The sequence below is a fragment of the Strigops habroptila genome, chromosome 2 (assembly GCF_004027225.2).
Source record: "Strigops habroptila isolate Jane chromosome 2, bStrHab1.2.pri, whole genome shotgun sequence".
NCBI classification, from domain to species: Eukaryota; Metazoa; Chordata; class Aves; order Psittaciformes; family Psittacidae; genus Strigops; species Strigops habroptila.
In genome coordinates this window covers 102,058,023-102,083,541 of record NC_044278.2, presented here as the reverse complement: position 1 = coordinate 102,083,541, position 25,519 = coordinate 102,058,023, and the positions used below count along the sequence as shown (strand labels likewise).

The following is a 25,519-nucleotide window of genomic DNA, read 5'->3' as shown; positions in this document are numbered from 1 at the left end:
TGATCTTAAGGTCCTTTCCAACCCAAACTATTCTATGATTTTAAGCACTGCTGCCTTGTCTTGCTACCTCAGGCTGTCAGCACTGTGATGCTGTCGGGGTCACCCAAGCTCTCTGCTTTTGCTTAGCCACTGGAGGGGATAGGTTTGACCACGAAGAACACCCCTCACCCAACACCGCAACCACCAGCCCACTGTGGGAAGCCATTGGCCAACTCCAGCTCGGGCTCCGGGCCAGGGTGGCACCAAAACAGCTGGGTTTTGCCGGCACGTGAGAACAGCGCAGTCAGTCTACGAGGCACAGCGCTGGAAGCGGACACGCCACGGCCAAGGCGGGCACAGAACGGGAGGGACCCCTCTCACCACCTCAGCGCAAACCATCCCGCACCAACCCCGACCCCTGCGAAGCACCGCCCCACAAGCGGCCCCGCCGCTCCCGCCTTGCGTCTGACGCAGCGCGCCGGGGGCGGAGCGGAAGTGAGGGGGCTGAGGAGGCGGAAGCGGCTCAGAGTGCGGTGCCAAGATGGTGAGCGCGGGCAGGGGGCGGTGGCGGTGCAGGGCGTAGGGTGGCCGGGCCCGGGGCGGATCGGATCGGCGCGCCCTTGTCTGCCCCGCTTCGCTGCTCGGCCATCGGAGTTCCCGGGGGTGACGGTGGCCGTCGGTCGAGGGGCGCTGGGGCCGTGCTGAGTCATAGGGGTCCGGCGCGGCCATGGTGGATGCTCAGCGGGGAACGGGCGTCTCTGCCCGCGCCGCCCGGTCTTCACTGGGCATCCTCTTGGGGCCGGGAAGGCGCGAAGGGTGCGTGGCTGCGGTTAAAGCCCTTTGTCTGGGAGCGGGGTGGGCCGGGGAGGCCGAGAGCCCCGGTGATCCTTGGCCTTTCGGTGCCAGGGGCTTCAGTGCCGCAGCCAGCGCGGCAGCTCTTGGGGCCGGGGAGGTCATGCTGGGTCCCCTGTGGTGCACAGCAGTGGTATGGCCACTTGACACGGACTGGGCCCTGGCGAGACTGGAGAGCGTTACTTTTAGGAAGTATTTAATGGGTTTCTCCTTATGTTTGACTTTCACGTCTTGTAGGTACTGTGTCTCTAATGCTCTCACAGCAATCTCGGGAAGGTCTGGTTAGGGTTGGATATGTTAGTTTGCTGATGCTTTACGGGCATGTAATAAAAGGTATCTTATGTTTTTCTAATAGCTGTTAGGTTATCGACAGTTAAGATGCTAGTACAAAAGACCGTAACTATAAGCATGAATTTTGTGTTGGGTCTCTCAGTGCTGCTGCGGGGAACTCCTGTGCTGAACAGCTCATCACTGTCACCTTCCAGAGATTAGTGCTGTCACCTTCCAGAATTCATTACACAGTGGTCTATTGGTGGAGCGATTTGTGTGAGCAGTCCTAAAATCACTTCAGTAAAATTGGGCAGGTTGGCATGAGCTTAGCTGTCTGAGTTAAGATGGCTTTACTTAGTCTGTGAAGGTGTGTTTTTCTGGTCTGCTACAAGTTACTTTCCTTTTCCGTTTGCCATTTCAGTTAAGTGGCATACTAGACCACTTGAATATGCCTTGTCCCCTTTATGGCAGCCTTAAATCATGGATAAAATCAATTTGATCCTCCTTGATTGTGTCTGTGTGAAGTGAATGAAGGAATTCTCAGACGTTTCTGTCCTGTGAGCTGAGCATAATCTTCCTTCTGCCATTCCATCCCTGCAGCCCAGGGTGGGAATGAGCAAGGGGGAATTGTGAGTTTAACTGTTTCAGCCGGATCCTAAATTGTGTTATCAATACCTTTAACTGTTATCAGACTTTCAGAAAGAATTCTGTTAGGTAGGGTTTGTGTTTTGGTGGTTTTGTGTTTTGTTTGTTTTAAAGAGACTCTAAAGTACATGGGTAGTTTAAGGAGTCTGAGCACTTTGTCTTATTTGCCTGGCCTGATGGCCCAAACAAAAAGGATTATTTTTGTTAAAATAATCTTCACTTTTTCTTTTATTCCAGGATTCCAGAGGTGCTGCTTCTCTGTTGAAGGATACTATCCCAATTATCGACTTCTCAGCTTCAGGACCATTTGAAGGTTATGATCTTCTGCGTAGAGGGTACACTTTACTTTTTCTTGTTGAATTGTGCTGCAGCCATTGTTGAACTTCAGATATAGGAAGAAAGCGCGTGTTAAATGTTGGCTTTTTAAAGAAGGTTCTTGGAAGGTGTGTCAGAAAAGCTATAGCCTAAAGTGCACATATTTAATCAAATTGGCTTTCAAGCGTGAATTTTCTGTGAAACATCACTTCAAGAAGTAGATAACTTTATTAGACTTTTACCTGTGTGATACTGCTCTTAAGAAAAGAGATGGCAAAGTATTAATAATTATGAAATATATGCTAGTTTTAATATACATGTATGTAAGTGCTGTAGCACTGTGGGAAATGCTTAATTTCAGCATTGCATAAAAAGTAAAGTTAATATAGTGAAAACAGTGGGCTTGGTTTTATATGGGTGCACAACTACATGTCTTGGATAATGAATCTAAAATAAGTTCATGGAGTTTAAAATGCAGATAATACAGCTGTGAGTGCGTGTGAAGGTATGTGCAGTATTCAGCTGTAAAAGCTTGAAGAATTCTAAAGTTAGATACCATGTAGCTCGAACATTAAAAAAAAAAAAACCTATGATGTTTTCATTTATTAATATTTTTCTCTCTTTCTGAAGGGGGTCAAGGAAAAAACCTGTCACTTGGTTTTGTCAAACATAAAGAAAAAAAGATGCCTGAAATTTGTTTTTCTTCTGGTAGTGCTGTAGTTCAAGGTCTTATTTGCTGTTGCACTACTGAGCTTTTTTTCTTTTTTTTAATAGTTCAAATGGTGCTAATTGTGTGTCTCTGAGTTGATGTTTGTATCTGAGATTAGTTTTGGAATGTAACTTAAAACAATATCCCAGTTAATCTGAAGTTCAATTTGTTGGGGTTTTTTTTTTTTTCACTTGTATTTCTAGTTTTACAAGTGCGAAAAGTGAATTGCTGCCCAGCCACCCACTAGAACTGATAGAAAAAAATGTAAGTATAATATCAAATACAGCCATCTTTACTCTTCACTGATTATGAAGTTTAAATTAACAGTGTGGTTACCTGGACTGTTTTGCGTGGTAACAAATAATGAGCAGGGCCTTGCCTTTAATTGGGTAAAGATTTTCAACAATAATATTTCATTTATACAAATAACATTGTTGGCAAATGTGTTTAATGTCAACCTCCCACTTGTGACTCTCTCCACGTAAAGTATGTGAATGTTCTTCCAAGTAGGGATTTACGTAATAACTTTTAGATGACTAAACCTTATTAAGCTAGTTTTGTATGCAACCTCTGTAGTTAGGTGGGGGGCACACCTGTCAGTTCTGGAAGGCTGATCCTCCCATTTTGTCTGTAGATTTACCATATATCTTCATTTTTAGACTTTAGGTCTGTGAACACAAATATTTTCATTAAATGACTCAATCCCATGTAGAAATTTTACACACACAGTTTGTCCTAAGTATATACAATCTTGTCTGGCTTAGTCATCACTTGTGGAGCACTTAAGAGTGGACTGTGAACCACAGGTTGAAGGTAAGGGCAAACTAGACTGACTGCCTTGGCTAAATAGCTGGTTGAACTGAACCTCGTATCTGGTGCCTGTTTTGTCAGCACAGAAGAGTTGATGTAATAAAATGTCCTGAAGTAAAGTCAGTGTTTGGATAGAATGTTGCAAATTGCTAAGCTAATCAGCATGATGAGGTGCCGTGTAGTGTCTAATATATTCTAATTCTAACCAGTGCTAGTGTTGCCTTGAGTTAAAGGGTGATATTAATGTGACACCAACTTCATAAGCTTATTTATAAATACTGTGAATGTTTCAGAGCTATTAATTGATTTTTATAGCTGTCTGGTATAACTTATTTTTTAACTTTGTTCTTGCTGTATGAAAACCTGCATAATTAAAAGATTACATGCTAGAGAGAAAAAAGTACAGAAATAATTAAAACAAGAAGAAACAATAAAAATAATTAAAACACATAGGAAGAATGTGAGACTTAAATTGTTTTTCCCACATATTGTTTGGTTTGTTTTTCTGTAAGGCAGATTTGTCCAAAAATTATTTTTGTGTATGTTTGAATAGGAAAAGACTTGTCTTGGCCTGAGATAGTAAACGGTTATTTTTACTGCCATAAATTGCCATAAATAACCTACAATTTAGCAGTACAATGTAGCAGTACCCAGATAAGGGCTACAAATTAGCTACAATGTAGCAGTACCCAGATAAGGATCCCTACTTTTGTAAAATAAAAGAAATGGAAAAATAACATGACCAGAATTCTAAGTTTAGGATGAGGCATATAAATAGTATTTTCTGATAACTTTTGAAGAACATTCAATATAGGTTGTTATGAAGAACATGCGTATTATGCCTTTGACTCCTGTTTTTGAGATACTTTCACATAAACTAGATGATACTCTTGTAAGCTTTTGTCATGGTGATGGAGTGCAGGTTTTAAAATAAGAAGATTGCAGGTTTTGTTTTACTTTACACTATTGTATTTTGTCATGTAGTCACTCCTGTAAAGGCCAAATTTGAGACTGGATTACTCAAGCTTAAATTTAACCTTAAGCATAAGTTCCTTTTGTGTACTTCAGGGTTCATGACCCAGCACTTTTTGATTAAAAGAACCTTCTACTGAATAGATTTTCTTTGTTTTACCAATCAGTTTTAGAGCAGTTGGTAAAATTATGAGCTTTCTTTTAGCTTTTCAGAGTCACACGAGTATATGTGGTGCTCTGTCTCCCTGCTTGATCAGAAAAGAAGTATTTCAAGTGTTTTCAAGTAGAGTCTTTGATGGCTAAAATAACGTCAATTGTGGTTTTCAAGATTGTGTTCTTCCTTTAAACCAGACTTAACTTCCAATTCATGCTGACAATATCGCAGTAAAGTAGTGCAAAACTACACCACTTGGTGGTGTTACATGTCCTGCTTGTCTAAAGTAAGAAAATAAAATTGCTGCTATTGATTTGTAATAAATCCAGCAAAAATTAATTTTGGTTTCATAAAACAGATATTACCACATAATTATCTTTTGTGTACGTTTGAGACACACATAACAGTATGACTGAATTTTTACATATAAATTTAATAAGCATTAAGTAGCATGTCACAAATCTCTTCTATGGCTGTACTTGAAAGTATAATTTTTTCTAAAATCGATATTGGTTTTGATAGTTCCAGTTAAATCAAGATAAAACGAACTTTGCCACACTGAGAAATATTCAAGGACTTCATGCACCTTTAAAGCTGCAGATGGAATTCAGAGCAGTGAAACAGGTAGGCATTTTTATCCAACTGGTGTAACTTAAACCCCTTGTTTATCTTGGAACATGCTTTCGGAGAGACATCTTTGTTGAAATACCTTATGTTTCCAAATGAAATTATCTCACTGGGCCACTTTTACTAAAACAAACTAAGCAAACTCTGCAATTAATAGTCCCCAGAACAGCCAATATGCTAAAGATTTTCAGCTGCTGTTCTTTTATTGTTTACTTGGTGAAGTGGTAACTGCTCTAGCTTTTCTGTTGACTATCATTCTGTAAGGCTTCAGAGAAAAGTAGGAATAATTGAGTATTAATTCCTAAAATTAATACTCTCCTCTATGGAAGGGGGAATCTCTGCACCTTTAGGGAGAAGAGATTGAGAGGTCTGAAACAAGTAGTAATTTGGGAGTGGATATAGAGGTAACATGAAACCCGACGCAGTGCTTATTTTGTTCTGCAGCCCTTCTTGTAGATCAGGGGAGGTCTACAGGGAGTTAAGTTCAAAGGTTTTAACTCTTAGTTGGGAAGTTGTGTCTGTCTCCTTTTCCTTCCAATCTCCTTGGATGGAGAGTAACCAGAGGGAGACTGACTTTGTCTCTTAAGAAACATGGAAAGCTTATTAGTCCTAGTGACCTTTAATGGCTTGTTGAAGGTTGTGAAGCTATTAAGAGTTATTTTTCCGAATGAGTTAGAGCAATTCTGTGCTCCCTTTCAGTGGATCAGATGCTACTGAACCACAGTGAGCTGCATTAAACTTGGCAGAAATTACTCGTCCTGAAGATGTGAAAGTCAGACAGGACGTATGAAGACATTCTTTGATTTCAGCTGTGCTGTCTCATGACTTAGGTTAGCACATGGCAGAAAATGAGGCAGGCGAGGGCAGCCTGCTAGTTTGTCTCAGGTATTCTTGGGGGATAAATGGAGAAAACATGTTCTCTTGTGCTTTAATTTCACTTTCCTAGAATATTTACTGGAATAGCGTATTTGAACTTCTAACGATTGTACAGGTAGTGCTATGGAAATCTTCAACCTATTTTTTGTTTTAGGAGATAGCTACATGATAATTTTATGAGAATAGTATATGTTGATGATATAACTGAAGTATCACTATTAGTAGTGAATGAAATTGTAAGTACAGATATGCCATTCTCAGAATATTTAGGATCTGAATGCTATGTGTACCACTCAATTTGTTTGTAATACTGTGGGTGAAGGGTACAGAAGAGGGTTTAAAGTAACTGGGAGTGGACCTGAAACTTAAAAATTGGTGGGGATCAGGGAAATAATTTTGATTTAGATTAACTGCAAGGGGGATTTTGTTTAGATGTGAAAACAAATGCAGCTCTTCCACCGACATTCCTTTCCACTGGCTTGTGTTGGAGATGTAGGAAACTTGGAATGTGGTTTTCAAACACTGCAGTGTATGTCAGTTGCCCAATACTGACCTCAAGGTGTAGGTGTGTTTGTTGCAGTAAGCCTCCCCAGCTTTATGTGGTAACAGAGGAGGACAAAACCTCCTCTTTTTTTATCTTTATGCTATTTGCTGTAGTAGCTACACCGCAGTGAAAGCCACAAATCTAGTGAAAGGTTGATCTTCTCAAAACAATAGATGGTGGTGTTCTAGGTTTTGCTATCTGCGTGTGCCACTAGTTCTTATTTCATTGTTGCTTTTGAAGGAAGAAGTGACCTTGCCTGTTGCTTTTCTTAGTCTCTTCAGTCTGAGAAATCCAAATATAAACTCCCCTCAATTTCAGACTTGCAAAAATGTGAACTCTTGTCTTTTTACAGGTCCAGCGCCTGCCATTTCTTCACAGCTCAAACTTAGCACTGGATACTCTGAGGGGAAATGATGGATCCATCAGTTTTGAGGATATCCTTAATGGTAAATACATTGTTTTGAATGTTATGGAAACATTTAAAGGTAAAATTTGGGAACTGTGAGGTTCTTTGCCTCTATGGAATAAGAGAATTAAACACAAAATAGAAAAAAAGTTGAATTCCTAAAGGTGAAGCAGCACTGGGGGAAGGAGTAATAAGTGGTGTTCAGCTGCTAGTTGTGTGGAAATGACTCTGAAATACTGAGTAAGCCCGGATTTGCCTTGTAGGCTGTGTTTCTAAAGGAGTAGAAGATTATGCACTTACGTTGTATGCCTGTTTCCCCTTAAACTTTTGAACTGCTTGTGCAGACTTTGACAGGTGGAGGTTACAAAGATACAAAGTTTTTATAAGTTCTATAACTGAAGAAGCTAGAGGAGAGATCCTGAACTAATGAACCAGAGATGTGGCGGGGGTATTCTCCCCGAAATGAGCTAAGCAGTTGGCGGTTTTATGGTGGACTGCTCCTGACTGACAGTTGGTATGTGTGCAATAAAATAAAGCTGGAAAAATGGTTTTAAAAGAATTCTTTCTAGCTGGTAGCTAAAGACATGGAAGGAGGCAGAGGGTATACTGAGGTGGGATCGGGGAATGGAAAAAGCCAGGGAGATAGGAAACTGGAAATAATGGAGGGGTAAGTGGGAATCTAGAGATATGAGGTAAACCTGGGATAATTTTCTGGAATGGATTTACTGGGAGCAAGGGCAGGAATCATGGATTATTGTGGTAGAGCAATGTCAGGCATAATTTATTTGGTTATTTGGTCAGGCATAACCTAAATTTGGTTATTTACCATTCATTGCTCAGAACAAGCTGTCACATACAGAGTGCTAAGGAGCGAGTGGATTAAAAGTGGTATTGATAAGGTTCTATTTATCACCTGGGGCTGGATTAGATAATTTTGATGTGTCTGGAGTAATCTAAGGCATTAATATGCCTTATGTATGGAAGGAAAACAAGCCGATACACCCATAAGGAGAGGTATATTTCTTCCAAAGTGCAGTCACAACCTTTTTTTTGTGGGTTTCTTTTTGTTTGTTTGGTGGTGTGGTTTTGTGTGTGTGTGTTTGCTTGTGGGTTGTTTTATTATTAGTAGTACTATTTTAATTTTTTGTATGGTAATGTAGTTCATACTGTCAGTATTGGTATCTCTTGTGTCCTCTGCACACTTTTTGATTATCTTAGTGTACAGTGGCTGTTGTCAACCATACTTTACAGAATGGAGGAAATCTTGGAGATACTTAAGGGCATAGAATTTCTGTGAAACTAGGCATTTAGATGGAGGAGAGAAACCATGAGTATGTCCCAACTAATAGAAGGGAGGAGTCTGAGCTCCTATTGTGCAGAGAAGTTGCATTGGAAAGAGATGTGGGATGTCTGTGGGGAAAAGTTTCACCCAGACTTAAGTTTTCTGATTCACAAAACTCAGCTTTGAGATTCAGGCTATAGGAGACTGCTGATGTAGAACCGGTTGGTTTTACTTGAAGTGTGTGTGTGGGGTCTTTAGGAAACACTGTTCCACTATAGGTATAATTATTATCTGATCATTGCTTTGGATGGAGACCTGTGAGTTACAGACCTGCGTTATGCAACACTGTTAAATATCAGTGACTGTTGCACTAAGCATTAGAATGGAGGGAAAAAGGTCATGTTAATAGTTACTGTTGGTGTTTGTAACTTGTAAAAGCCTCATGCTTTCCACTTTTGTTTTTTTTTCCAGATCCTTCACAGAGTGAGGTTATGGGAGAACCACACATGATGATGGAATATAAGCTTGGTTTATTGTAACAAAATGTACTCCACAAAAATGTTTTGTGTGTGTCTTTATACTGCAGATCTAAATACATGATACCCTAAACACACTGACACTCACAGTGTTAAGTAGTCCTACAGTTATTATTTGCCTTCCTTGATGAAAAGGCACATTAAATGTTTAAAGTCTACAAACTGTTCTGTGCTTGTTGTCACTTATATAAATGTCCTGTAACTAGGTAGTTTAAATAATATGTTTTCATACACTGCTCAGGACAATAGCTTCTTAACTATGGAAGTGCTATATATGTATACAAGAAATCCAAAAATACCCATGCATTTTAAAACTGATTACTGTAGGTAAATGCATTTAACAGATGTTCTTGCAGAAGAACTTTTTAAGGGGGAAAAGAAGGTGTTTTCCATTGAGTAACTCTTTGTTCATGACAATTTCCATACACTTTTTAAACTATTGAATAAAAATTTGCTATAAATGCTTTTGCGTTCCAAAATATATTTCATCATAAATCCTGCTATATACAGTTTATCCCTTCCCTCTTGACAGTTTTGCATGAGTGAGCCATTAAGCTTTTGTGTGGAATTGGAAGTTATCACTGTAAGAAGGGAATTAAAGGTCTGGCTTTTTTTTATCTGTGTCCCTGAGAGGATATTCTGGTTTCTGAAAGTAGAAGCAAACTCCGCTTGGAGTTTAAAGAAGGTGCTTTAAAATCCATTTGGGAATGTAATACCAAAGAGCACTCTTAGACTTGGTATTTTAGTATTTGGAGGTTAAGAAAGAGCACAGTGCCTAATTATGACAGTACAATAAAGCTGCTGCAGTGAGAAAATGAAGATACAGTGGTAGTAGATGACAGATACAGAAATAATTTTCTTTCTGGGTTTACCAAAATCAGATCTTAGCCACTGAGACTATACTTAAATACAGCTTTTAAAGGAGTGGGCCACTGAAAGGGGTTTGTGTGCTTAAATTGAGGAGGTCGTGTGTAATTAAATTTGGGATTGTAACCACTTTTCTGATGTCATGCATGTGTCATAAATCCTGCTAGGCAGCTAATGTGATGTGGCATATTAGGAGGAAAAAAGAAGTCTGTGGTTCAAAAGATGTCATCTCTTGTCATATGTGGGGAGCTTTAAACAATATTTTTAAGACAGGAACTGTCTTTATTCAGCAGGCTTTAATGACTTGGTTAACCTGCCAAGTGCACTTAGTGTTCTGTTGTAGGTAATTTTAGCAGAAATGTTGCTATAAACCTCTTTTCGCAATCTCAAATATCTCATGTGCTTAAAGCTGCCACAAATTCCCTATCCTTGTGGGCCAAAACCTCTAGCTTTTGTTGTGTAAATTTTACAATGCTTTTATGTTCATCTGTTGCAAAACATTGCAGCAAATTAAAAACATTGAGATGATGCAGTATGAGACACGTTACCCGTGGTTTTATATTTAGACTTATTTCAGGTAAGAAGTGAAGCTTCTAAAATTATTTCACTTGAGAGTTGCAGAGATTAGAGGCTTGTGCTATGAAATACAAGTTATTTCATTTGTATTTTTTGCCTACTGAGGTTAGATATAGGACCAATAAATTGAATGTGCAAGCATGGAACTACTTGCTATGATATTTTATAATTGGCAAGTTTCTTGGCAGTTTTGTATAAAGCAAAAGTAAACTCTTATAAAGCAAGGTTGAGGTTCAGTAGGCTTTGTATTGCTATAGGCTCACAGAAAGGCTGACGGATTACCTTGCCATCTCTGGGATAAATTAAGGTACGGGCATGGATTTTAGGAGGATTTTTAGGTCTGCCTCGCTGTCAGCACTGTTACAGCCGATACAGAAAACAGGGAGCCATCCCAAAGTTGTACACAGTTACTGGTACCTTGTAGCTCCCTGCCTCAGTGTGTCCAGCTAGCTGGCCTTTCCTGGTGTTGGTTGAAAGATGAATACTATTGTATCTGAGCAAAACTACATTAAGACAAGTATTTTAACTAGGGTTTCTCACAGATTACAAGGTTGGACGTAATTTCTAGGTGGTTTTATTCATTATAATTTTGGGTGAGATCAAGCCAAATTCAGAGGAAGGAGGTTAAGTTGGTCATTATATCTGCAAGGAAGCCAATTTTAGGTGTAAGCCAGGCTGGAAAGCAAATAGTATGTGTAAGAGACATCCAAGAGCAAATGGCATGTGAGGAAAGCACTTGCAGATCCACTGGCCATGCAGGTGCTACACAAGCCTCCATGCTGACTTCTTGCACAAGTGGTGCTCTCCCTGCTCTGCAATTCCCTGCCTCCTTTTGGTGCTGGTGTTTTGGAAAGCATCCGTCTCTCAAAGTGCAGGAGGAAGGCAGAAGCACATCTTCCTGCACTGCTGTTTGTTTGTTACGATCCTAGAATAACCAGGTTGGAAAGGACCTCGAGGATCATCTGCTCCAACCTTTCTAGGCAAAGCATGACCTAGACTAAATGTCCCAGCACCCTGTCCAGCCAAATCTTAAAAAGTGTCCAATGCTGGGGAATCCAGCGCTTCCCCGGGGAGGTTATTCCAATGGCTGATTGTTCCCATTGTGGAAAATTTTCCCAGATGATACTATTCCTGCTGATAATTCTGTTTGCATAAACATTCCTCCACCAGCCATCCCACTGGCCATATGTCAAAAACTAAGCAAGAACTACAAATACAATGTGTTAGAAAACCAAATTTAATTATCAATGTCAAAATAATTTGCATTTATATACAAATAGAACAACTATTACAAATGTGGAAGATTTTAATAATCTGAAGTGCATTAGTACCTGGTTTTCTCAGCTTGCACCATGCTAGGCACTTTAACAACACAGTTCATGTCCTTCATGTGTTTTGACCTACACTTACAGCTAGTTCTTAATACTGCACCTACAGAAATGCTTTGCAAACAGCAAGTACTTTGTACAGCAAAATCAAACCATAACAAAGCCATTCCTGAAGTGTACGTGCTTGTTCTCATTTGCTCCAACACAATGCCACTGTAGAATTGGTGTGCTTTGTTGCCACCTTCTGAGTGCTAGCAGAGGTGTGCACTGCAGCAGAGGAAGTGAAGGCACACACCCCTACTTCATTTGCTTTACTTTTTCAGGCAGTGTTGTGTGGAATAGTTAATTTCATAAAGCCTTACGGAACTGCATAATGAAGAGGCAAGGAAGACAATGTAATCTTTGTGCTGAAATCCTGCACTAGCATTCTCTTAATCTCTCAACAAGTACTCATTATGTTTTGGACCCACTGATTATTACAAAACTCAGCTCGCTTCTCCAACAAGTTGGCAGCAACTTGGGCAGCTCAACGGAGGAAAGCTAAGCAGTTTTATTTACTGGCTAGTGTCTAAACTTTAATTGCCAACATTAGCCTTGGTAGTTCAGGAAGTGTAGGAGCCAGCTATAGCTGTTAGCTGTGTAAATACTCATTCCCTCTGTCCTGGATAAACAGCACTGTTTTCATCTATGACAGGGAGGCAGTGGTCTCCTGCATAATGTAAACCCTTCTCTACCTTACCAAACTTCTCCATGATCACAATACATACCTTGGAAAAAAATGCTGTAATTCAAACTTCAATTCAAACAAAATTTCAATTCAATTCAAACAAAAATTCAAACAAAAAGGATGTACAATAATAACATCATGAGGTGGTACTGGTATTTTTTGGTGGAGTACCGCTGAGAAGTTCTGCAGAAGTACTCTGTTTGTATGATGGATATTAATGGCTGTAAGCAGATCATCGATTATACAGAATATGCTATGTCTCTCTTCGTTTTTATGCTACACTGTGTGTGTGTGTGAAGTCAGTTCACACATCATAGTTGCTTTCCTGGAGTTTTCCTTCCATAAATGTCAACTGCTTTACATCATTTTGACTTCTCTACCTCATCTGTTTTGGGGATGAGAGTCTCACACAACCTACCTGTGCTTTCAGGGATCAGAGCAGTATTGGATGTCAAACTCTTACAGAAAAAAAACACATGGCAGTGGTCCTTAACATGGTGTTTTATTTCCACCACGTATAAAAAAAAAAAAACCATGGTGTTTTATTTACACACTTTCTGCTGTGCGTTCCAGAAGCTAATAGTCTGGATAATTTCTACTTAAAGATCTCAAGCAAAAAGGTGAAGAGTCAATGCAGAAACCAATTCCTAGGTTTGGCAGCCTCAACAGTTTGCAGTGTGGCCCTGGGCAAGTCACTTGTCCTCTCTTTCTCTGTAACAGGGAGGAGAATATCTATTGTGGAAGGAGATTCTTAATAGTATTTGTAAAGTGCTTTGAAGATGAGAAATGCTGTTGAAGTGCTCATAAATTATGCTGCATTCATTGCAAGATGATTAGGTACATGATTCAGATTTGGTCACCTCATTTCAGGGTTGTTAAAAAAATGATCCAAGATCCACTGCAAAGAAATGCTATTACAGCCTTTCACTAGAAGAAACATTTAAGCCAAGTACAGCCAATTAACTAGAAAATCAGAAGTATCTATGGGGCAAAAAAATAGGTCTCTGTATCCAGACCCTAATATATTGAAAACTATAAAAATAAATGTGCAATATGCCTCTGCAAATTGTAGGCAAAGGCCTAACTTCACACTCTGCAAGCTGGAAATAAGTATGACATTTCTGTGTGAAAATCCATTTTAAGAACTGAGTCACAGGCAAGGTCCACACATCATACATTAAACTTGCACAGATACTCTCTGTGAACTGCAGAGCAGTATCTACTTACAGCAGGTGCAAGTACTGCCTCCAGTTGGGTTGCTTTCTGAAAAAACTACCTTTTAATTTAGTCATTTTAGATAGGTTTGGGGGCTTCACCATTAAGACAGGCCTATTAAGATGTACACAGTGGACCACATCCTCAGCTGGCATGAGCTCCACTGGCTGCAGCAGAATTGCCAGTACTCTTGGAGTTTTTCATAGAATCAACCAGGTTGGAAAAGACACTTAAAATCATCAAGTCCAACCTTTACTCCAGGACTGCCATATCACTAGGGGCCTCATCTGCCCGGTTTTTGAGCACTTCAAGGGACAGTGACTCCACCACTGCCCTGGGCAGCCTGTTCCAATGCCTGATCTCCCTTTCAGTGAAGAAATTTTTCCTAATATCCAATCTAAACCTCCCCTGGAGCAGCTTGAGGCTGTGACTTCTTGACCTATCACTTATTACTTGGGAAAAGAGATCAGCCACCTCCTCTCTCCATCCTTACTTTCATGTAGTTGTAGAGAGTTGATAAGCTTATCGCTGTCACCCCACTTAAAATGATACAAGATGCATCACAATCCACAGCTGACATTCTCAAACTGGGGAAAGGGTAAGTAAGTGCAAAGAGTATCATCCTACCTTATTTTTTTTTTTTCTTCATGTTGAAAGCAGCATTAAAATCTCCATTGCCAGCCTACTATTTGCCTAGTTAAGTATAAGAGCTAGCTTTATTAAAGTGCTAAAAAGAGACTGGATATAGAGTGCTACCAATTTAGTGCTTTTTGCCACAGGGCCACTTTGAGATTGCATCTGCAACTGTTGTGTTCTCTCTGTGGTCTCTGTATGACATAATGATCTCTGCCACTGCATGTCAGATTAGAAAATCCAAGTAGATGAATCCTTTGTTCAACTATCAATGCTCTCTATGCTGGATACTTCTTCAGGTACAAGCAGAGCCAAGTCTTCCTCATTCCAGCTTGTGCACAGAAGCCAGCTGTAAGACACAGATAAGATAGATATCTTTGGCTGAGATAGTTAAGGATAGCATGCTGATGCAGCACCAACAAATGCACTTGATAGCTCTGTTACAGCCATCTTCTGTGGCTCAAAGCTGCTGAGGTATCCTAGTAAGCAAAAGCAATGACAGTGCTTGCCCCTATTACACCAATTAGACAATATCATTACTGCTATCTTTGATAAGCACTAAATACCTGATTTATTACAGACTGGAACATCTACCCTTTCTGCTCTCAAACAGTAACATTGCATGACAGTATCAAAAAAAAGGTTCTAGAGAAAGGTTACTTAAAGGGTGGGATATCTGAAACACTAATGGCAGAAAAGAAAAAGAACTTTCAAAAACCTATAGTGATGATGGACTACAGTCCTGATTGCAGGATGGACTAATTGATGATACATACCTGTTACATTTTGCATAGAAGAGAGTGCTTGCTTAGCTTTCTCTACCATACAGCACTCAACTAAACCCTTTGTTAATATAACTGAATTCCTCATGTTTTTACTACTCTACTGAAAAGTATTCACACACACAAGAATCCCTTGGGTCTGAGACCCATCACTACCTCAGTCTAAAGTTACCATTAGTGCAACTTAGAATCATAGAATAGTTTAGGTTAAAAAAAGACCTTTAAATGGAGTGGCCCAAAACTGAACACAGTATTGGTGGTGCAGCGTCACCAGTGCCGAGTACAGGGGGACAGTCACTTCCCTAGGCCTGCTGGACACACTATTTCTGATACAAGCCAGGGTGCTCCTGGCCTTCCTGGCCACCCTGGGCACACTGCCAGCTTCTCTGAATAGACTGTGTAAAACAATGCAGTGAGGCAGGCACAGACTTGAAATTATGTGAAACGTTCTAAATCTACAGCATTATCACTGCCTCTTTAAAACTTAAAATGCAGCTGATTTAGGGATAAAGGCGACTGAGGTAAATCCTAAGCATCAGGATAAAAGATGAAAGCAAGAGTACCACCCTCTTAAGGAAAAAAGCTTTCCCTTCCTGAATCTATCTAATGAAAAGTGATCCTTCTGTCATTTAGATCTATGTTCTAGCATCCTAAAAAGACATAATGTATTGGAAATAATGTAAAGCGAACTTCACTGTTGTGAATAGTCATGAATAATGATATTTCATTGTCAGTATTACTAGATGGTCATTAGATACGATTAAATGCAAACACTAGAGGCTTGTTTTTTAAACACGTCTAGAGGTTTATTCATATAAGCCCTTAAGTTAGTGCAGATCTTTTACAGATTTTAATAGTACTGGGTCACAAGGTACCTATGACCAAGGACCAGGACAGATAACTTTCCATTAAATTCACTGGGTGATTAGTGATATTTATAACCCTCACTAACATCTAGAAGAGCTCAGATTGCAAAATTAAACGCATGCCTTTCAAGTGATCTACTACTTTTGTTCTGCATGAAAGACTTCCCTGTAAGAAAGACCACGCAAAGATCTCAAACCAAGGGACACACACAACGTGCAGTCAAGGGTACAGCGTAGTACACTCAGGTTAGATTTCAGTTTGGGGGAACTAGGTGGCAAGTTCACAACACAGAGCTGAGGAGATGTAGATGGATCAGGGCCTGAATGGGACTGATGATGGGAAATCTACACCAGCAAAGGTGTAGAGGGGTAGGTGTTGAGAGAAAAAGCATGAAACTAGAGCACACTAGAAAATACTGAAGTTTGAGAACTACTGCACTAAACCATTCAGGTCTAATGCATGTCAAAACAGAAATTACCGGCAAAAGCAGTTAGAAGCACCCTCTTGATCCATACTTACCACAGGGCAGCCAGTGGAATTAGACAAAGGCCTGCTGATACAAGGAAGCTAAAGCCTGAAAACCATGCAACGGTAGCTGCATAAAGAATATTAAAAACTGAAAGTGAAATAGTGCCGATCACAACTTCTAAACAGGCAATACAAGCAAACACAGCACCTGCCAAAAACAAACGGATGAATTACAAAGAGAACAATATAAAACTAAACCCTCTTCAAAGTACTGAAGTTTTTAAACTTGTTTTGAAAGATCTATCTAGAGTATTTTTGCTGATATGCAAGTATCAAGCACCTGAGTACCATATGTCTTCATTATCTTCTGTGGGGACTCCTACAAAAGACTTGGTTTTTGAATGAAAAAAACTCCAACCAAACAAGCAAAAAAACCCCAAAACCCCAAAACCAATTTCCCTGATCAAAACTATTTTTCTTTGCTACTATTATGTCACCGTACCTACTCTCTTGAATCTGCTTATCACATGAAGTTCAAACTGCTCGCCCCCGCTAACCATGTTCTACACATTTCCATCCCTTACCTCTTCCCATTCTCCTCTCAATTTTTAGTCTTCCCTGTTTCTTCCTTCTCTAATCTTTACTCTTACATGTGGAAAAGGCTCTGATGCAACAAAGACTGCTGGTTCAGCACAAAAACATCTCCTCAGTTTCGAAAAGAAAGAAACAACATTTTTTTGCACTGAACTACCCATTGGGGTGGCAGCCTATCCCATCAGTGTCTTGTTAAGCACATTTTCCTAAGATGCATTCATATTTATGAGAACATAAACAAAATCACAATGGGTAAGCAGAAAAGGATGACCAGAGGCAACCTGATTACTGCATCAAACTACTCCAGTAGCCAAAGCTCTGAAGAATGCCAAGAAACTACAAAAACCGAGGTGTATGTTAGCACAGTTAAGTACAAAGAGATCTTTGTTTCAGTGTGTAAAGATAAGTCTTTTCAAAAAATAAAACCAAACAAATTAGGAGAATGCTTCTAGAAAGTGTACGCTCCTCAAAAGCAAAATATGGGATACTAGAGCCACAACAGATACAAAGCCACTAGAGTGTGCTTTGAGGCCTGACATGCTTTTTTCCTGTGTTTCATAAGGAAAGGACTTTGAGAAGTAACATGTTACATCTTTCAGGGCATGTGAAGGCACCTGTGAAGCCAGATACGTAGCTCAGGATCCAAGTCTAATTGTTTTCAAGTGCTTTGAAGGTTGACCACCTACTGCTTACCTTTCTAAATTGTTAAGTGTGACATTGACTGAATAACAGAAATATCTCTCTCTCTGCATGCCAAATCTTGTGAATGTAGAAGCACTTGTAAAATCACAGCAGTATGAATCTTGAGCACTTCTCAGCTTCAAGTTCCTCATGGTCTTTATTTTTAAAGTAATATCTCATTTGAAAGTTCAAACTTGCAGTAGTTTTAAAACATGTTGTTTATATTAAATCCAGAATCAAAATCCATTAATATCATGACACAGGGTCATATTATATGGAACTTGAAAGAAAAGCAGTCTTAAAATGCCAGTACATATCTGTTTGTTTAAAGGCAGTCTTGGTGCATCTCTGTTCTGAAATACCATATTATTATATTGTTTAAAACCAAATTCTACTTACCCTGTTCACCAGTGAGAACCACTTTTGACAGCATGGCTCGGAGAACAGGAATAGGCATAAAGCAGAGCAAAGATGGCACTCTTACTGTAAAACAATGAATCAGTCATGAGATCTTGAAGTAAAAAAACCTACGGGATTTTACCAATACACTGCAAATGAATTAGTCATATACTTCTGAATGCTCAGTTCCCCATATAGTAAAAGGCAATAGAAAAGTCTAACTCAAAGTGCACTGAGAAACAATTATCCAAGCGCAGAGAAATTAGCAAATCTAATATATCCATATGGTACTAAAACCAAATCATAAGCAAGTAATTCCATTCTCTCTCCATACATTTCATATTTTAATTATATCCTAAGTCAGTCTAACCAACCTTGTATATTTTACTTCTCTATGACCCTTTCAAGACGGTAAGTCCAGTATGTACCAACTGCACTCACTACAGATAACATAGCAGTATTTTCATATATATTGTTGACCATGAAACAACTCACCTAAAAACATGAGCAGGGTAGTTCTGGCAAAGGCAGCCATGACCATTCCTCCAATGTAAGAAAATATCCCGATAAAGACAATATAAATGTCTTTGAGACATTTAGAAAATAAGTAAACTCCAAAAAAACTGGTCAGAGAGATAGAAGTGGAGGCAGCTGCTCCATAGCCAATGTATACTTCATCCCAGCAGAGTGGCTCATCTAGTTCATACAGTGTAAAAAGCGAACTCCCACCGGTCGCAGTAAACAAATACATCATAAATGTAAAAAGCAACACAATTATTAAAATTCTCTTCTTGTAAGGGGAAGTTTTAAAAAGCATATACACTCCAGAAAATGTCTCTTTAAGAAGTTCTTTAGAGGATCCTGGTGCCTCATGCTGGAATTCAGATACACCTACTGTTTCTTCCAGAAAAAATACAATATAGATAATATTAACAATGTGAAGCAGAGATGCTGTCACAAATGTCCACATAAAGCCTATTCCCCTTAGAATATAGCCAGATGACAGCCCTGCCAATCCAGACACAATTCCAAAAATCAAATCCAGAACAGCAATTCGTGTTGTTTTCTGCTTCTCATCATGAGACACATCTGCTATATAAGCAAAGCCTCCTCCAAGGAAAGTTGCTATACTCCCAAACAGTCCACTAATGAATGCAACCACAAATAGGATAGAGAGTGACAAGGAAAAATATGATATTACAGTGAGGCAAATATTAGCAACGAAAGCTCCCACTGATGGTAAAACTAAAGATCTTTTGCGTCCTTGGCGATCCCCATTAGCTACAATGACAAAGGCAACTATAAGGCTGGGAACAGCCCCAGTTAAGTCTAATTGCATATTAAAAACAGAGGCCTTTTCTTGAACTACCTGAAAAGAGAAAACAAAAATCATTGTAAATACTATAATACATTGGAAAAAATGTATATAATCTATAATAATATTACACTTGTATAATGATTAGCATGCAATATAATGAATAGGACAGTGCATATTTATAGAATATAAATTATATTATAAAACAGAATACATACAGTATAATTTTATAAAATTATGTGACATAATATATTATGATGTAATAAAATACAGTATGTTATGATAATGCATATTACAGTAACTGCTAAAACAAAGAAATTGCATATTCAAAGACTCCTGCTTTTGTAGTTTTACCTTTGATATTCCTCAAACATCCCTTGTTACATTTTAAGCAAGAACTTACTTCCTCAGATATAGACTTACTAATACTCTTGTCAGAGAAGTTTCAAGGGAGGCAAGACAACAATTCTTTTGAACATGCATTTACAAGAGCACTTACAGTGCTGGTGCTTACACTAAGTGTCTCCTTCAGTACAGCGTAGGGCAAAAAGACAATGTGTCTATTTTAATCCCTCAGAAATCAGCCGTAAACCAGCCTTTGATTGGGGAGCACACCCCATGATCCCTATTCACAAGAGATCGTTTTTTCTCCCAGATAATTGTAGTGAGAGGGGTTACAAGAAACAATTCACTGACTAGCACATTGTGCAAGTAAACAGATCAATAATTGCCCTGACATCCCAGTGTAAAACATTAATAACAACAACCACAAATGCGAAACATGGCATTAAAAATTATACTGACTCACAGATATGTAAATTAACTATTTTTTAAAAACATTGGAAAGCTCTGGGTTCAGAAACTGCCCAGATCAGTGATGTCTCTATAGGTATGCTACAGTTGGTATTCAAATGAGGAACAGCAGCTAACACTATGACAATAAACTGTAAACACCCATTCTGGGAAAAATTCCTCTTTAAGAGAAGCATAAAAATCAAATGTAGCTGAAAAAACAACCAGTTAATGGAACAGGAATGGCTGCAGAAAAAAGAACTAAAGATGATAAAAAAACCCCTATCTTGTTATGAAGCCAGCTGCTAACTGATGCTCAGCAGGCCAATTCAGATCTTGCTTTCAATGCATCAATGCAGGCTGGACAGACAGAGCCATAACAGCCCTCTCAAAGACAACCACCTGATCAGACAGAAGAGTAGCAGGGGAAAAGGTAGTAACTTAATTCACACAAACCCTTTGCTCTCTGTAAGATAAACTTTCAGATGCAGAGAGTGAAGTCACTCTGAAAGTTTTCTTGAAGTTTTCTGAGGTATCCCACTGATTTGGGCAGGGATTGCACTCATCAGTCCGCAGCAGGTACAGCCATGTAAGTCTTCTCAAGTCATTTTCAGCCTGTATTCAAGCCACCTATATGCCACGTTTCAGGTGTTTCCTCTGCAGCTAACATAATCCTCACTGATTATGTTCTATTCATAAGATGAGAGAACCCTAGAATTTCCAGGGATGTACTTTGGGCAATTTTAAAAGCTGCTGAATGCTTTATATATTCATATTTATAATTTACAGGCAAAGACCTTGAGTTTCTAGTTCAATGTCTTCCTTTGTTTACAAGATACCAAGTTTTATTGCAAGAGGAAAATTCAACTGACTCCAAGGGCCTTGAGGAAAGCTCTCAAGATCCCCAGCACTCTGGAGTCTTTTACTCTCTACCTTCATGGTGTCTGACTACCTTAGCGTTTGTGACGGATTCACCCACTAGCTAGCACTGTTGTCACCCTGAAAGGGTCAAAACCATAAAGACTGAACAAACCAAGATGGAAAATTATATTCTGGTCTTTAACTCTCCCCTGCTGACAAAGAGCACTCGATGTAGTTACAGGCATTGCTTCTTTACTAGGATCATCATCTTCAAAGACACGTGCGTTAAACAAATGCTAATACATTAGAAATAAAACTGAATGTTATTATGTATCATCTCAACACACATTAACCATACAATACAAATTTTACTGCCAAACAATAATGAAGTGTAAAACTGAAGGAAAGCAGCGACTTGGGTTTCGTTGTTTTGGAAGTAGTTGTGCAATGTAAGGAACATGGCTACACACCCAGATACTGCAAATGACCATAAACTTGCTGACATAAATTTGTTTACAGACAAGACTAAAAGACAGAAGTACAGGAAAACTCCATTTAGAGTGTAAGGCACTCAACTGCCTACTTTACGTTTTTATAAAGTCAATGGAAAGAAATATAGAAAATGATAGGTCAAACCTCCAGCTGCTTTAAAACCATGTAACTTTATTAAATAATCAATGGAACTACATAAATTTGAAAAGAAATGTCTGGTTTTTTAATCTACAAATGCACTCTACTTTGAAAAGAAGTTGTACTCATGGTGGACAGAAATAGTTCTTAAAATCACAGATTTCAAAATTTAAAGAATGAAAATGAATAAGCAATTCGCTTATATAAGGATTATATTAAGAGAAAAGTGCAGCACCTAAGACTGAACAATGTACAGGACATGATAAATTAACAGACTCACAAAATTAAAAATGCATGGATTGGATAATAAATAAGCTGGATGACAAATAATGTTTAACAACATAGCTCTTTCAGAGATAATAAAAAAAAGAAAAGTAATTATCCGAGCCAGTGATTAAACAGCTTCAGCTTGTATTCAAATGACCTTTGAACTCATTTTATTGTAAAATGACTAATTTCTTTCATACTGTAGGAAATAATTAATCTAAATGCTGCAAATACTATCCATTTTGAACTATATTCTACTTTTTTGCAGGCTCCAAGTGATTTTTGTCTTTAACTTCCTTTTACATTTTGCTTTGAAACAGATGAGATTAGTATAAAGCTTCTCCATTTTCAGAACGGAAGGATTTATACTAAATCAGCTAGTAAGGGAAGTTGTTCTTCAAAAAGTTAATGCCAAACAGGGCCTGTTGGGAACACTCCTGACAGCAAAATTTACAACATCTGCAAACATAAGTTAGTTAGGATGGTCTTGAAAAATCCAGAACTCATACTTCACATATCCTCAGGAAAGGGGTTGGGACTGAGTTACTGGATCTACTCTTTGACCCATACACAAGCGTATTACTCAGCACAGAGACCGGGTTCCACTGAAATTAATGGGGATTTTACCATTCTTATTCTATGCATTTTACATTCTTATACTATGATAACTAGTGTGGTACCAAAATGCAGGCAAGACATCCAGACAAGAGTATAATTGTTCAAAAGCTCACGCCCTGCTGGCAATCATTGAAATGGAGGGAATGGAAATTTGGCAGGAAAGGGAAATGAAGAGGTTCTATTGGTCATTATTCAACTACTGTCTTGAAAGAGTCGTGTTAAATATGAAGTTAATTATACTTTGTAATCTCTATGCCAAAAAACCTGTAATGTGTGAATTCACCACCACATCACTCAGAGATGCTACCTGAACTTCAATTGAAATTAAGTACTCTGCTTCACTGTTTTGCAAAAAGAAATATCAAAGTCTTATATCCTGAACCATAAGTGGTCATAATTTGAAAATCAGGTTGAACCTGGGAGGTTTTTGGCAAGTGAAAACTGCAGAAATGTTTGTGAAATGTAGGTTTCTTGAGGGGCTCTGTGATTAGAACTGTATGCACCACGTATAGTTTTCCTAGAGCTGTTCATTCCGCATGACAAAATGCCCAAACATGGCACGAAATGTGGAGCCAATACTAAAGTAAACACTTTGGGGAAGTAATGTACACGCATTTCTCAGACAATAATGGTTATTGTCTCCTAATCAATTCCAGTGCGTGGCATACGGCTGATTGGTCAGCTGAGGAAAGTATGCTGGACTACAATTCTATTGACCTTTTTCCTTTCACATTCTTTCTACTAAGACTGGCTTCTGTCACATGAGGAAGAACCTACTCCATGTTAAAAATCCTGAATTATTTCTTTGAACACCTTCAGCCATTAAAAATGTTTTTTTACATATGACAAATGAGACAGATAATCTCAGATGCTCAGTCTTGTGCATACAGAGCACATCAGAGGTTCAATTCTGGGGGGTGAGCAAAAATTTTCAAGTGCCACCTTTTCAGCAGCATAGGGGAATGCCAGTGACTGTTTCCATAACTCCATCTTCTGCGCAATTTACAGGCTGAGTCATCTACTTTTCTGACCCTACAGTGGTTTCATGTTCCACTTAATCCAACCTAACTGCCACTTGTTGCCAAAGATGGTTCTGTTGCACCTCTTCTGGAAATGTGTTCCCTCTGCCATGGCAAAGCTGTCACCTTGACGTCTTTGCATTTCAACAAGGCAGACTAGCACTTTGAATGGTGAACCATCAATTATATTTGATTGTGCAAAGATCAGTTAAAATTTTTTCCACATTTTAAAATTACAGGGTTTTTTTAAATTTTAATCTCTCCCTTTCCTCATCCTTGTAAATCATCTGAAATAAATATATTCTAAACTAGATCTTATTCCTGAAAATTATAGGACATTTGCTAGACTTTACACAGTTACAAAGAACACTAGAAGTCACAAAAGACAGACTGATGGCTCATGAACACATGCACAAGTGTTACTGGAAGGAGGAGCCCTCAGCTGCACCCACTGTAATGTCAGCCCAATGCCAATTTGGGCCCGGACCTCTAAGACGATTTTCAACTCCTAAGAATTTATCTCAGCATCTGCCTGGAGGCAAATTGTTGCCTTTAAAGCACTCAACTACCTACAGTGCAATACAAGAGCAATGAGACAGCAGTGACAGCGGGTTAGAAAACCACTGCTTTTCTGTATATAAAAGGTTAAGTAAGGTAATACAAAAGGAGGTGACTCTGAGGCAGCACGCCCTGGCTGTAAGTTTATTTACAGTTGTTACTTATTTTCCCCCCTCTTACCTTCTGCTTGATATAAGCCGGGCTACTTTTATTCTGCTCGCAGTGACTGACACTGCTATTGCTTACAAAAGTGGAATTGTACTCTTCCTCCCAGAGCTGCCGGTAGATGAACTGCTGCACCAGCGGGCTCGTCAGGGAAGACGCAAACACGTAGATGAAAATGACAGGCTCCACAAACAAAACCTTCCTCATTTCTGGGCCTGGGGTTTAATCCTGTGTATCAGAAAACAAAACGCAGTTACTCTCAGGACGTGAAAGCACACCCGACCCGCCGGCACGCTGCGCTGGCAGCCTCTCCCCGACCGGACACCCCATCAACGAGACCCCTCCTCAGCGCACCTGACCGGCACCAGCACCGGCACCGCCCCCCGCCGCCCGCTCTCCGCCGCCCCGCACCGGGCGGAGGTCACGCAGTGCCGGCGGTGCGTGACACCGACAGCCGGGACAAGGATGACAGCTGCGTCCCTCAGCGGAGGAGTGTCCCCAGTGTCCCCCGCGCCCTGTCACCGCCCTCCGCGGCCGCCGAGAGGACGAGGCTGGGCGCCGCCATCTCGCCGCGGTGCCCCTTAGCCCCGTGCGGCCGGCGGGCGGGGCGCTGCGGCGGGCGGGCAGGGGCGGGCCGTGGAGGGAAGCCCCGGCCTGGTGGCGGCCCGCAGGCAGCCCTCACCCAGCGAAGGAGGAGGAGGGTGTTTGTACCCGTGCCAGGACGCGTGGGGTTGCTGCTGGAAGCCTGCGCCGGCTTAGGAGTTCAGCGGTGTCAGCCCCGAGCAGCGGCATGCCAGGCACTGCTGCCGCGCAGTGCTTACGGCGCCACCGAGTTTGTTTTGGCCGCTTACGCAAGGAGTATCTTATCAGCAGCGCCTGTGACCTCATTTCACACCGTGCTGGCGAGCCCGGTGGGGTCAGCCGCCCCGGGCATGGGGACAGGCAGCCCGGGTGATGGGGTCAGCCTGCCTGAGGGCCAACGCGGCTCTGTTCTGGCCAAGGAGGAAGCTGTGGGTTGTGTCTACTCCATACGGCCGTGTTTTCTTGCTCTCAACCGACATGATTTAGAGGATGATTTATAGCTACTCCCTTTCTGTATGCTCGCCTCTTTTCGGGGTGTGTATAAGCAACATTTGTTAGCCACCAGCTGGACTCTGGTTACTACATCACATTCTCTCAG

The 25,519-nt window shown here is 40.1% G+C and overlaps 2 protein-coding genes across 8 annotated transcripts; one reads left to right on the top strand and one right to left on the bottom strand.

Moving 5' to 3' along the window:
- Window positions 1-442: 442 nt before the first annotated feature.
- On the top strand, window positions 443-9,640 carry POMP (proteasome maturation protein). Of its 3 annotated transcripts, none has more exons than XM_030475605.1 (6): window positions 443-523; window positions 1,984-2,081; window positions 2,974-3,034; window positions 5,229-5,330; window positions 7,106-7,199; window positions 8,913-9,640. In XM_030475605.1, the coding sequence occupies exons 1-6, from the start codon at window positions 521-523 to the stop codon at window positions 8,978-8,980; spliced, it is 426 nt and encodes a 141-aa protein (XP_030331465.1). In that variant the 5' UTR covers window positions 443-520; the 3' UTR covers window positions 8,981-9,640. The 3 variants fall into 3 exon arrangements, 1 of the variants encoding a protein (XP_030331465.1); XR_003989915.1 differs by having other exon boundaries at window positions 515-795; XR_003989917.1 differs by lacking the exon at window positions 443-523 and adding an exon at window positions 1,170-1,377.
- A 4,738-nt stretch (window positions 9,641-14,378) lies between these two features.
- SLC46A3 (solute carrier family 46 member 3) lies at window positions 14,379-25,224 on the bottom strand. Of its 5 annotated transcripts, none has more exons than XM_030475602.1 (6): window positions 25,191-25,224; window positions 24,355-24,567; window positions 18,610-19,483; window positions 18,115-18,198; window positions 16,492-16,648; window positions 14,379-14,672 (listed from the first exon to the last, which is right to left on the bottom strand). In XM_030475602.1, exons 2-6 carry the CDS (start codon window positions 24,544-24,546, stop codon window positions 14,585-14,587), a joined length of 1,395 nt encoding a protein of 464 aa, XP_030331462.1. In that variant the 5' UTR covers window positions 24,547-24,567; window positions 25,191-25,224; the 3' UTR covers window positions 14,379-14,584. The 5 variants fall into 5 exon arrangements, with proteins under 5 accessions (XP_030331462.1, XP_030331463.1, XP_030331460.1 ...); XM_030475603.1 differs by lacking the exon at window positions 25,191-25,224 and adding an exon at window positions 25,051-25,174 and having other exon boundaries at window positions 23,743-24,567; XM_030475600.1 differs by lacking the exon at window positions 25,191-25,224 and adding an exon at window positions 25,051-25,174.
- Window positions 25,225-25,519: the final 295 nt, after the last annotated feature.